The sequence below is a fragment of the Vicugna pacos genome, chromosome 19, assembly GCF_048564905.1.
Source record: "Vicugna pacos chromosome 19, VicPac4, whole genome shotgun sequence".
Classification (NCBI taxonomy): domain Eukaryota; kingdom Metazoa; phylum Chordata; class Mammalia; order Artiodactyla; family Camelidae; genus Vicugna; species Vicugna pacos.
Genome location: NC_133005.1, coordinates 15,946,380 through 15,958,824, shown reverse-complemented (window position 1 = coordinate 15,958,824; position 12,445 = coordinate 15,946,380). Strand labels below are relative to the sequence as shown.

The following is a 12,445-nucleotide window of genomic DNA, read 5'->3' as shown; positions in this document are numbered from 1 at the left end:
ATCCAAGGAGCCAGAGGAAGAAGAGAGAAAGTATCCAGTCTCCCTCTTCACCCCCTGACGCCAATTCCAAGCTATTTAAAACCCTTTCAGTGCGGTGAGCACTTCCCAGGAGTGCTCACAAACAATTCACCTCCACACTGCAGGCCGTTCATCCAGTGGCGTTTATTCAAGCAGGATTCACACTTGCTGTCAAGTAACAAGAGAATGAGGCCCCCAAGATGGGGCTCTCACAGCTCCAGCTTCACAGCAGCCCCTTGGCTTTTTGAGAAACTACGATGAATTTCATGGCTGAAAAGGCTTTCAGTTCTTGATCCTGGCCCCACTGAGCACAGCCTACGTCTCACACCCTGGTCACCAGGACAGCCTCGGGGGCGGTGACAAAGGCAGATGGCAGAGCCGGGCAGAACTGTGTAAGCTCAGAAGAGGCCACACGGGTCCGTGTTTTCGTACAAAAAATTTAATAAATATTACTTTTCAAAATTTATTGCCAGGAACAACACATCAAAGATGCATGTTTATGTTCGGATAACACTAAGAGGACAATACAAAGTATCTTCATGGTCTTAACGGCGAACCAACGAAATCACTCTGTCTTAATAAGCCTTTTGTTCTTAAACTTCGTCATAGCGTTTCGATTTCCTCACTTAAGGCAGGCAGTGTACTCTATGGCAAATCTAAACAGTGATCTTACTGGACATTTTATGGTTCAAGTATTCATCTAGCTTATTAGAATACTCCCTAAATGCAGTAGATAACAACAAAAATCAAATCTACAAAGTGGTTCAGTCTTACATTACGAATGGTGAAAAGAAATCAGAATTTACAAACTAAGATTGGTGTGCTTCCAACTTCACACAATTAATTTGATATTTTTAATGATATTCAATCACTCACGTCTTGGCTACGTGTAGTCATAGCTCACCTTGTTCCCTTAAACTGCTCTGTAAAGCAGATCGCCTGCCTGTCTCTTTTCAAGTCTAAAGAAAAAAAAAAAACACCTGTTCTAGACTAGTTCTCAAACTGCCTCAGTCAGTCCTTAAAACGTGTTTTAAAGTGATGCTATAGAAGGTGTTTTAAACATCTGACGTCGTACAAAAAAAAACTTTCCACCAGTATTCCAGGCACAGAAGCCCATCCTATTGTCTTAAACTATTTTCAAACACCTTAATTTTGGCTTATAGGCAACACGTAATAAGAAAATAAGTTCAAAAAAATAAAGCCATACGCTTACAATGCTATCAAAAACCTTCGATTCTAAACACATACATATAAATAAAAAGGAATGATGTTTTTAAGGCTCTTGATTATTAAGTTAATAAATCAAATATACACAGTGATTAATAAAAAAAAGAATTATTTACATAACTATACAAAATTCTACTTTTGACACATTTTTCCTCTTTAAATTCTTCATTTTACCAGCAACTGCTGACATCAAAGTCCCCCTCCCCCAACAACAACAACAACAAAAATACAATAAAAAAAATAAATAATAAACTCATTTGTGATAGTTGCTGTGGTTCTGAGCTGCAAAGGCACTTTCAAAATACAGAACTACTTGGACGTCATCATAAAACCAATATACAAAAACAACTCAAGAGTCAATAAATATAAATAAAAACTATGCTCCTAAGACTGCATCACCATCGGGACATCTGGCAGAAGTGGAAGCCGGAGGCCGGCTGGGGGCCGGCCGCTCTCCTGGGGGCCTAATCCGAGAGGTGCAGAGCCGCAGGGACCGTGCCCCGGGCCCCCGGGGGACTGGTGTTTGCATAGCTGTGCGATGCAGTGCTGCCTAGCCAACCACAGAAACTACCATTGCCAGTGTAAGCCAGCTTGTCAGAACTTAAATTAACACAGGGGTCTACGTCAGCGACAGCCTCGGACTGGACCATGACAGGACAGCTGGAGAACCGGGAGCCCCGGGCGCCCTCAGACTCTGCGCGCCGCCTGCTATACGATGTACTCCATCCGGCTCAGGCTCTGGGCGCTCTCCAGGTCTCTGTTGTCCTGTTTGTTTGTCCAGTTTGGGTGTTTGGCCGGCGTGCCGTTGGGGGGCTTCTCCTCTCGGTCGACCAGCGTGTAGGTGGCCTGCTTGGCGAAGCGGGCTTTCTGCTGGTGCCTGTCCATGTCGTCCTCCTCCACCTCCGAGTTGTGTGTCCTTATTTTGGACATTTTGGAGTTTTTGTTCTCGTAGTCCTTGATGGGGACCGCGTTGGCCCCGTGCTTCTCGATGGGGTTCTTGATCTGGTTGAGCTGCTCCCGCACGTTGTTGGTGGTGTTGTCCTCGGAGGCCGAGCGCGCGTGGCTGCTAGGCTTCCGCCGTTTCCGCACACACCAGTAGAAGGCGGTCACCAGGCAGCAGACCCAGGCCACGGTCAGGACCGAGCTGAGCAGGGGCACCAGGAAATCTGCAAGGCAGGCAGGCCCCGTGAGCCACACGCCCAAGGCTCCCCTGTCCCCGGTCCCTAAGAGGGGCTCGCGGGGACAAGTCACTCTTCCCAGCTGCACATTGTCAGTTCCCAGCGTAGTAAGTGCTGGGACCAGGACGCTTGTCCCTGGAGAGACAAGGCTGAGCGTGGCAGCTCGTACAGGCGCCTCTGGGCACAGGGAGTCTGGCTACTCAGGCAGCTCATTAAAGGAGCCAGTTTTCAGCATTAGCAGAAAGAGGGTCCAAGCATAGACGGCTCAACTGCCCCATGTGGTCCTGTGCCCGGCTTCTCATCGAACAGTGGTGCTCGGGGCACCCACAGGGGACTCTGGATGTCCTGCAGGGCCACTGAGCTATCAGGCCCATGTCCTGGTGCCTAGGACAGGCTGCCCCCAAGCACCAAGCGGGCTCAGCACAGACACCAGCTCAAGGCACAGCCTTGCTCTGCCCTGGGCTTCGAGATGGACCCAGAGATGGCAGCTGCCTGCCTGAGCACAGCTTGCTGGCATGGGAACAAGTTAGGGTGACTTCTGCCTATTGCCACGTAACCTTGGTCATATCAGTTGGCCTGTTTTCTCATCAGTTAAAAATGGGGTGGGGGGGTTGGTCCTTGAATAGGGAATCAGGTAACTCCCCGCTTGGTGGTTTTACTGGATGCTGGTCATCTGGTCATACTGCTTTTACTGATGAGATGGATTTGACAGTCCCCACAGAAAAGGACTGCTGTCCCCTGACACCAACCTGTTCTGTTCTTCAGAGGACGCCTCTGAACTCGCACTTCCGCCACGGCAGCGATTAGCGAGCTGTTCCCGTCCCGCTTACTAACAAGATCGATGATTTTGTCGGTGATTTCCTTGATCGGGTTTCCGTCATCCCGTATGTCTTCGGCAGACTGGAAAGAGATGCGTCATCAGACCGAAGGGTCAGGGAACACTCAACAGGCACCTTTACTCAGTATCACTTGACCACACAGGTATGTCTGGCTCCCCCTCAACGTCTGTCTGCTCCTTTGGGTCCTGGCTCACTGAAGTTTCCGAACCTCCCTGCCATCAAACAACTCAGTGTGAATGGTCTCATACTTACGATGGCCACGTGTATTTCGTTATTCGCAGAAGGGGAAGGCTCACAAGCTATGTAGATTGAATATTCAGCAGAAACATTCTTCAAAATATTCAGATTCCGCAATTCGCTGCAAATATGCTCCGTGGTAAGACCCTACAACGAAATTTTAAAGCCCACAAATGTGTAAGAGAGCGGAAGGAAAAAAGACTGGTGTTTCCTTGAAAGTGAGGCTACGTTCAAGGTGAGTGTTGCTTTAGGATAAGAATCGATGCTGAGGAGCACGAGATCCAAGCTCCTGCCACTCCTGCTTTAGGGCAAGCAGACCTGACACGCCCCACCTCTCCCAAGTGAGCAAGAAGGTGTCCATACCGGTGACATCATCTCCTTGTTGAAGGTGAACGTGATGTTTGCACAGTTGTCCTGGTAATAGGGGTCGGAGGCACACTTGGTCTTCACTGGCTGCAGGCTGGAGGACCGGCACTCGCCCACACCCGTGCAGGGGCGGACGAAGCACTGCGCGTCCAGGATGGGGAGGCAGCTCTGCCCGCTGGGGCACTCGCTGTGCCCTTTGTGCAGGGAGCAGGGGCGGGGGCCACACCAGACCTGCAGAGACAGAAGGAGCGGAGCTCAGTAGACGCCCATCAGCAGTTCCAGAAGGTAGGCGGCCTGCGGCCCACACCCACGCCCACCTTTGAGCAGGCAATCCTCCCGTCCAGGCACTGGCAGGCATTGCAGTCCTCATCCCACTTGGCCCCATCGGGTATCACGCTGCCCACAGTGATGCAAGGTCTCCCTGAAACTGAGGTGGAGACTCGTGAGTGGGAGGAATTGCCTTTTATGGCAATAGTTCTGATTCTTCATTCCCGGCCCATCAGGAAGTGATTATACCTGCTGCCCTTTGCCCTGTGACAACACAGTTGCTCCTGTGATGGGTAAGTGTCCCTCCCTCCCCGTAGGCCTCTGTGCCTGGCCACGTGACCGACTTTGGTTTATGCGGCACAAAGGGATGTGAGCAGAGTCTCTCCTGGGTGAGCTTGGCCCCTCGCAGGCCTGCTATTTGCCACCAGGAAGAGGACATGTCCTCGACACAGTGCTGGTCCCAGGGGACAGCATGGCACACAGAACAGACCTGGGCACCCAACTTGAGGCATCCATCACTCTGCCTGCCCTGCGTGTCCACAAGCAACACAAACACTTGTGTAAGCACAAAATTTGGGGATGGTATGTTACACGGCATAACTGTGGCAACAGCTGACTAAAAACAACAGCTCACCCCATTTATAAGGGACTCCTCCCAGATTTCCCCTCTCCTGTGGTGCCCCATGTATGTCCCCTCCATGTTCCCTCCCTGAGCACAGTGTCCACTCAACAATCAAAATGCAGACTGCAGTGCCCGCTCGCCTGCAGGACACACAGGCAGCTGGGGCCACATACCTTCCTGGCATTTGGCACCACTGTGCCCTGGGGGGCAGACACACCGGTACCCATTGATCTCGTCCACACAGGTCGCCCCGAAGGCACAAGGTGAAGACTGGCATTCGTTGATGTCTAGGAACAAGGCAGTTCAAGTTTAGGCTCCCATGGGAGACCGTCAACGTTTCTTCTAAGTTTTTACTGACCAAACATACAGATAGAAAAGCGTACAAACCCCAAGTATAAGCCTGATGCATTTTTCATCATGTAACCAGCACCCAAACAGAAGCAGATCGGTATTCCCCAAATCTCCCGTCACTGCCCCCAGAGAACACCTGATTCCTAACAGCTGAGAATCACCATGCGAATTTGAATTAAAGTGCCTTTTTCTCTGACAATAAATTTAGAACAAGGGCCGGCAAAGTTCTTGAAAAGGGTCAGATAGCACATATTTTAGGCTTTGCAGGCCATGTGGCCTCTATCACGGCTGCTCAACTCTGTTGTCACAGCATGAAAGTAGCCCTAGACAGTACATAAACGAGTGGCTGTGTGCCGATAAAACTTTATTTACAAAAACAGGCAGCGGGCCAGATGTGGCCCCCAGGCCAGAGTCTGCTCACCCCCGATTCAGAAACATGGAATAGATCTAATAGTTCTCCGATCCCAGACTTGGAGCCCTTAAGCACCAGTAAAATTTCAAATAATCTGGGGATAAGAACAAAAAAATTAAAAAAAAACAAACCCTCAAAACTCATCCATCACCTTTTTTGGCAAAAGAAAGGGCAAGTAAAAAAGCAGGAAAGAGGCTCAAAGTAAAGAATAAACTTAAAGCTTCCTGCAGCACCGCATTGGCTGCCCCCATTTTCTCTTTTAGTCATTCCACCGGGGCCTGATCAGGCCGTGGGAAACCACGGCCCCAGCCCCTGCCATCAGCATTAGCTCTGTACCCCCCCCCCCAGCATGGCTGTGGCAACGTCCGCTTGCCCGTAATTTCACATTAATAACCGTGGGGAGAAACAGTCTTTCCTTAGGGCCTCAGCGTAGATTAATCCTCCAGTCCCATGACTGGTACTCTCTCCCCTAGAACAAGGAGGGCTGTGCCCCCCCAGGGAAGGGCCAGCAGGCACCTGGGAGGGTCCAGCCCGGGGAGTCTTGACCCCAGTAGAGGGCAGGAGATGACCTGTCAGGGCTACTTAGAGGGAACCACTGCCATAACTGTTTTAAAGATGAAAACTCTCAGGCCGAGGGGTGGGGTGGGGAGACTGGACAGAGGCGGTCCTTACTTATCCTGCAGTCAGGCCCCGCGAAGCCAGGGGCACACTCGCAGCGGTACCAGTTGTCTCCATCCACACACGTGCCGCTGTTGTAGCTATGGAAGCAAAGAGCCCTCGGTTACCGCCTCCCAGTTCACAGGCAGCCACGCCAGTTACAATCGGCGGCTCTCACCCCAGCCCAGGAGTTTAAAAATACTGATGCCTGGGTCCCACCCCCAGAGAGTTTAATTTCACAGGTCTTGGTTACAGCCCAGGTGCTGGAACTTCTAAATGCTCCCCAGGTGACTCTTGGGTGCAGCCAAGATTGAGAATCACTGCTCTACACAGCCTAACTCAAGTGTGGTCCACGGAGCAGCAGGCTCGGCACTGCCTGGGAGCTTGTTAGAAAGGCAGCATCTGCAGTCCTGCCCGCACTACCCCAGCCAAGACCTTCTGAACTAGAACCTGCATTTTAAACAAGATCCCCAGGAGAGGCCCATGCACGTCACAGCCAGCAAGTGCCAGCTTAAAAGGTGGTCATGCTTACCAGGGGTGAGGACTGCAGTCATTGGTATCTGCAACGTAAAAAGACAGCTTAACAGTGAGGCCTCGCCCGGGCAGCACAGTCTTAGCCCTCAGTAAAACCACAGTGATTTCCCCGATACCCCAATGATAACCCACAAAATGAGCTTAAGGCCTCTGCTCAATTGGAACCAGGCCCACACCACACTGTTCCCTCCACCATGGGACACAGGACACAGGAATAGGCCCTGGGCGGGCTGGACAGGGGGTGTGAGAATGGATGGAGAGAGGCTGCTGGTCAGACTAGTGCTGGGAACCAAGACGCCATCTGTCTCCACTTATCTCCTCAGCGACTTTCTCATGCCCAGGTCAGGGCTGCATCCCATCAAGTCATTAGAACAGACCCAGGTGATGCAGAGGGCGACATCAAACAGTTCGGCTTCTGGTTCCCATTGCCAGTCCCCAGGGGTGTCAGGATGTGCTCCTGAGGCCCTCAGCGTGCCAGGGGGTGGGGGTGGGGGGGGACACTCACTCTGAGTACAGACGGGCCCCTCCCAGCCTTCTTTGCAGACGCACGTGAAAGACTCGCCATTGACCACACAGGTGCCCCCGTTGTGGCAGGGGCTGGGCAGGCAGCTGCTGTTTCTGGCTACGAGGCAAGAGCAGACAAGACCGCCCTCCCTGAGCACCCACAGACAGGCCTGGAGGGCCAAACCCAGAGCCTGGAAGACAGTCCCAAGGCGGGGCAGACAGGTACCTATGTTACAGGTGGTTCCTTCCCAGCCTCCGGGACACATGCACTTGAAAGCATCCCCCTCGTCATAGCAGGTGCCACCATTGTTGCACGTGGCCTCATCACACTGACTGTCACCTGGAGGAGATGAGCCCGTGTGAGCCCCCGGCCGGCCCCCGTCACAGAAGACAGGGAGGGGCCCCAGCCCACTACCACTTACGCGAGTGGCAGGTCTTGCCTTTCCACCCGTTTTTACAGTCACAGTAAAAGTCGTTGACCAGGTCGCGACACGAGCCCCCGTTGTGGCAGGGGTTCTGGCTGCAGTCATTAATGTCTGCAAACAGGGAGGAGACACCCCGCTGAAGACGCTCCCAGGACCGTCCATGCTCCACGGCTCGTAAGAGCTGTGTCTCGCCACCACCACCCCCTGCTTTCCATGCCAAGTTCCAACACCAGCGAAGCAATCCCGGGACTTTAACAGGGTCACCCTTTTCCAGGAATAAAGGAGCTCCGACAAGTTAGGAGGGCAGGTGGCAGGCCACCAACGTTACAATCAAATGGGCTGAAATGCCCATCAGGACGGAAAGACGATGGCTCTCCCTGCAAGCGGGCTCCGTATTGCCTTGACTGCGGGATCTAATTCTACAGCCGCTCCGCAGAGGCTCCTCCCTGCTGGTTGTCATCAGCATCCGCAAGAGAAACCTGCCCCAGCCGTGCTGTCCCCAGGCAGGAATGGCTGGGGTCTTACTTCCAGATACTTCCATCAAGAAGAGAGGCTCCCCACGTTGCCTGTGCCCCAGCCCCAGCCCCTGGGGCCCCCTGACTCACTGGTCTCACAGTAGGCCCCCTCCCAGCCGTCGCTGCAGATACACTTGTACGAGTTGACGCCGTCGATGCAGGTGCCCCCATTTTTACAGGGGTTGCTCTCACAGTCATTAATATCTGCCAGAGGGAGGGAAACAACCAACAAACCAGGTCAACAAAGCACAGGCAAGGAACGCCACAGCCGAGCACCGAGCTGTGGGGTTCCCAGCCCCCCCTGCGAAATACACCTGGCATCTCAGTGGTCTCAGCCCCATGAGGACTGTTTCTGGACTCAGTGGGCAGCCTCTCGAGCAGAGGCCTCTGGAGAACACCTGGTCCATTTTATTTAACATCCTCACGCTAAGCTACTTGGGGAGAATGGGGAAAAAACTCCCACAGAGAGCAAACCACCCACTTAGTGAGGTTCCAGAACATTCTAAAATAAACATGCTGAAGACTCAGAGGCGTCAGTGATCTGGTGAGTTAAGCGTGACCTCAGTCTCAGACCCTGGGTGGAATGGTAAACCTGGACTGGTCTCGACTGAAATGATTCACTCAGGTGCTCCCTCCCGTGCTGGGCAGGGGCACCGCGCCCCATTCCCTGACGGCGACTAGGGGTCTTACTTTCATGGCAGTACGTTCCAGTGAAGCCTTTGTTACAGTCACAGGTGAATTTGCCTCCTGACTGACTCTTGCACTTCCCATGGGGACCGCAGACGTTCGAGGAGATATAGCGCACCCCTTCTGGCGTGTCGTTGGAGGCCATGGCCACTGTGCAGCTGTCAATCACTGTGGGACAGACAGATCTGCACGGTCAGATCACCACCAGGGACTCAGAAGCCACGGTGAGCCTAAGCCCAGGAGCCACCCTGCTCGCCTGGAGACAGCCACCGGTCGGCTAAGGAGGGTAAGAAGCCAACAGGCGTCTCAGGGGCCAACACCCTGGCACCGGGCCACATCGTGCTGTGACAGGCAGAGCTGAGACTCCAGGCGGAGAGGGGATTCTTTTTTTTAAGGCGTCTTCTCCCTCTGTAGCTACGAAGCCTACAGGTCTGCGGGCCCTGTTCATCCTCCCTCAACATCCCCCCGATTTGTTGGAAGCCAGCTAAGGAGGGAGGAACGGCTTTCCGCTGCACGTAACAGCACTGATGGCTGCAGACAGACTTAAGAACCTGGAAGATGGTGCCATCTCATAGCAGCACGGACACTAAAATCAAGTGAATTACAATTAAGTAAATAAGGATTTCTAGGTGCCCTGGCCACACTCTAAAATGCTCCGTGGCCACACGTGGCCCACGGCTATGCTACCTGACAGTGCAGACGCCACCACTGCAGAAAGTTCTACTGACGGGGTTCTCTGAGGACCGTGTCTCAGCGTTGCAGGTCAGCCCACCCCAGAACTGGAGTGCGAAATGACTTCCCCTCTCTCCCCGGGCCGACTTGCAGGCATGGTCCCCATACTGGGGGCCTGAATTGTTTCCATGTGTCCGCCCCTCAGGTCAGGGGCTTTCCATCCACATCAGCTCTGGGTGTGATGGGGCAGTGACAAATGGACAAAGAGGAGCAGCCTTGCAGACAAGCCAGGACCCGGGCAGGGGAGGGAGGTACCTTCACAGGGGGTGGTGCGGCAGTGGTCTTTAAGGTGGGAGCAGTTCTTGCCTTCGTAGTCCTCCGGACACTTGCAGAAATAGTCACTGGCGCGGTTGTAGCATTGGGCACCATTCTGGCAGGGATTGGGCTCACAATAATCCACGTCCAGCTGCGAGGACCGGGGAGCAGGGGAAGGAGGGGGACAAAGTAAAACAAAGGTGTGATTATGACTCCTCTGGGGCTGCGGCCCCTGGAATCTGACCCCTCCGTCTGCTCAGGTTAGGAGAATACCCAGCATAATGGACAGCTGGGTCCTAGAGACCGTCCAGGGATGCACTGGGAAAAACAGGCAGAGTGGGAGAGGGCTGGGTCCGGGGATGGATCAAAGACACATCGACAGGGTACGGACCCCAGGGGGAGAATCACTCATCAATCTCCTTCCACTGGCGTGTGTGTGGCAGAGCTCCCTAGTCACCAGGAGACTCCAGACGGTCAGTCAGGAGGGGACTGGGAAGGGACGAGGAGGAAGGAGAGTGGAAACTTGGCTGTAGGAGGCTCCAGCCCAGCTCACCTGACAGAGGTTCCCAGAGAAACCAGTGGGACACAGACACTGGAATCTGTTGATTTCATTCTGACAGTGACCCCCATTCAGACAGGGGTTGCTGGCACACTCGTCAATGTCTGTCTCACAGTGATCGCCTGCGTAGCCAGGTGGACAGATACAGCGATAACCATTAACCAGATCCTGGAGGAGGAGGAGGAGAGAAACATATGCTTTTTCTCTAGGAACTCCACCAACACAGGGCTTCAGCCATTCAGTGGGACAGTCGGTCTGGTTCAGCTGATTCACTGAAATAGATGCCAAGCTTCTCCAAACAATGAGAGAGGAATTTCTATGTGCATGCCTTCAGGATGACTCCCGGGAGGCTGGGGGTAACATGAGCCCCAGTGAAACTTCCAGGGACTCACTTTTCACCTGTACTTTTAAATCTCCCAGAGCTTTCCCAGGGTCACATAAATCTTAAGACTTGTTGTCAATCACTAAGGTTTTGACTCAAGCAAAGATTTACATACCCGACAGGAGGCATCATTCTGACACTGGCCGAGGCAGTCATTAATATCTAAAAAATAAACAAGTCATCGTATTAGAGAGGCAATTTACATTGAAATTGAACTTAATTGAAAAGTCTTCTCAGCTCAGGATAGATTAAAAACCTCAAATCAGATTTCCTGTGTGCTTCCCGTGAGATAAGGTTATTACGCTGGACGGAGCTACTGAAACTTCACATCATTGTCTTAACCGCCTTATCAGACTCCCGGTCGTTTTACCGGCTAATGAGCCTGATAATGTGTCTGTTTTCATTTCTGTGCTGATCACTCTCTCTCCGGAAACATTCCCTCTTTAAGGTTTTCCTTCTACTACTCAAGTCTCAGAACTGGAGCCTGAGTATGGCTGGCAGACGCCTTCAACACCCTAGTTTCATGAAAATCAAAATCAAAACAGTCTCACTCACTTATTTCACAATTCTGACCCGACCAGCCCGGGAGGCAATCGCAGTAGTAGCTGGCAATCAGATTCTTACAGGATTTGGCGTTTACACAAGGTTTGGCCTCGCATTCATTTGCATCTGAAAGAAAAAGAGGATGAACAATGAGAAATGGAGTTCCACCCTCCCCATCCCCCGCCAAAACACCACACCAACAGTTTGTCTGAAATGAGACGTTTTAATCAGCTAAATAAGAGACACTAGGTTCCCTCTGTTTTGAGCATCGGAACCCTTTCCCTAGCCATTATCCAATACGGAATGCTAACTGATAAATTTCTGGCGGCTGTTAACAATCACCCCACCACCTCCCCCAACAGGACAGCAGAGCGCCACCAGGCATTCCTGTGTAAAACTCAGCACAGCCTAGTTGCTGGGATTTAAATGTGGCAAAAAGAATGCAGACAGCTCATTCCTCATGAGATCATCCCTGTTCGGAGCCCAGCTGAACACTCCTCGGACAGACGATTGACATGGTTCAAGGGATCCCACGACTTTCCCACAGGGCCGAAAAGAGCCAGTCCATTTGCATGCGAGTTATTTCTCCCAGGCCCACTGGCTGGACTCGGGACAATAAATCACTTCTCTGGATGATGGCGTGCAAACCCGCACCGCTGGCCACACGCTCACCTTCCTTAACGGCTCTATTATCAGGCCAGCCATGCTGCACGGATTCTCTTACCTAACTGGCACGTTTTGCCAGTCCACTGGGGCGGGCACACACACTTAAAGCCGTTAACCAAGTCCTGGCAGGTGCCCCCGTGGGAACAGTTATTTGGCGTGCAGTCATCAATGTCTGGTCAACAAAAGAGGAGGGGGTTGGCAATTTACTCTCAATCCATTTGACAATTAGATAATTTAATACCACCCCTCACATGAGGGGCCTTCACTTAGGAGCCGGACACCTGCTACAAGTGACTGTTACAATGACGAGGAGGCCTGATTTTAGCTCTAAATCCCCCACTGGCCCAGTTCATTTAATCCCTGACCTCGCGGGCAGAAGAGCCAGCTTGAATCCTCACAGCATCAGCCCTGGGGAACTGGGGACCTCTCTCTGCCTACCCTTTACTTTTTAAAAACAGTTTCATCGTAG

General features: G+C 52.4%; 1 protein-coding gene across 1 annotated transcript in view; it reads right to left on the bottom strand.

Annotated features, from left to right (window-relative positions):
- Positions 1-441: 441 nt before the first annotated feature.
- JAG1 (jagged canonical Notch ligand 1) overlaps positions 442-12,445 on the bottom strand; it is a 34,828-nt gene continuing 22,824 nt past the window's right edge. The window contains exons 9-26 of the mRNA XM_072943821.1: positions 12,035-12,148; positions 11,323-11,436; positions 10,883-10,929; positions 10,380-10,553; positions 9,827-9,977; positions 8,843-9,007; positions 8,243-8,356; positions 7,635-7,748; positions 7,439-7,552; positions 7,214-7,330; positions 6,707-6,734; positions 6,190-6,275; positions 4,928-5,041; positions 4,183-4,292; positions 3,863-4,096; positions 3,515-3,646; positions 3,173-3,323; positions 442-2,411 (exon numbers count right to left, since the gene is read on the bottom strand). Of these exons, the coding sequence (XP_072799922.1) occupies positions 1,954-2,411; positions 3,173-3,323; positions 3,515-3,646; positions 3,863-4,096; positions 4,183-4,292; positions 4,928-5,041; positions 6,190-6,275; positions 6,707-6,734; positions 7,214-7,330; positions 7,439-7,552; positions 7,635-7,748; positions 8,243-8,356; positions 8,843-9,007; positions 9,827-9,977; positions 10,380-10,553; positions 10,883-10,929; positions 11,323-11,436; positions 12,035-12,148 (2,537 nt within the window). The 3' untranslated portion in view covers positions 442-1,953. The remainder of the gene's footprint in view (positions 2,412-3,172; positions 3,324-3,514; positions 3,647-3,862; positions 4,097-4,182; positions 4,293-4,927; positions 5,042-6,189; positions 6,276-6,706; positions 6,735-7,213; positions 7,331-7,438; positions 7,553-7,634; positions 7,749-8,242; positions 8,357-8,842; positions 9,008-9,826; positions 9,978-10,379; positions 10,554-10,882; positions 10,930-11,322; positions 11,437-12,034; positions 12,149-12,445) is intronic.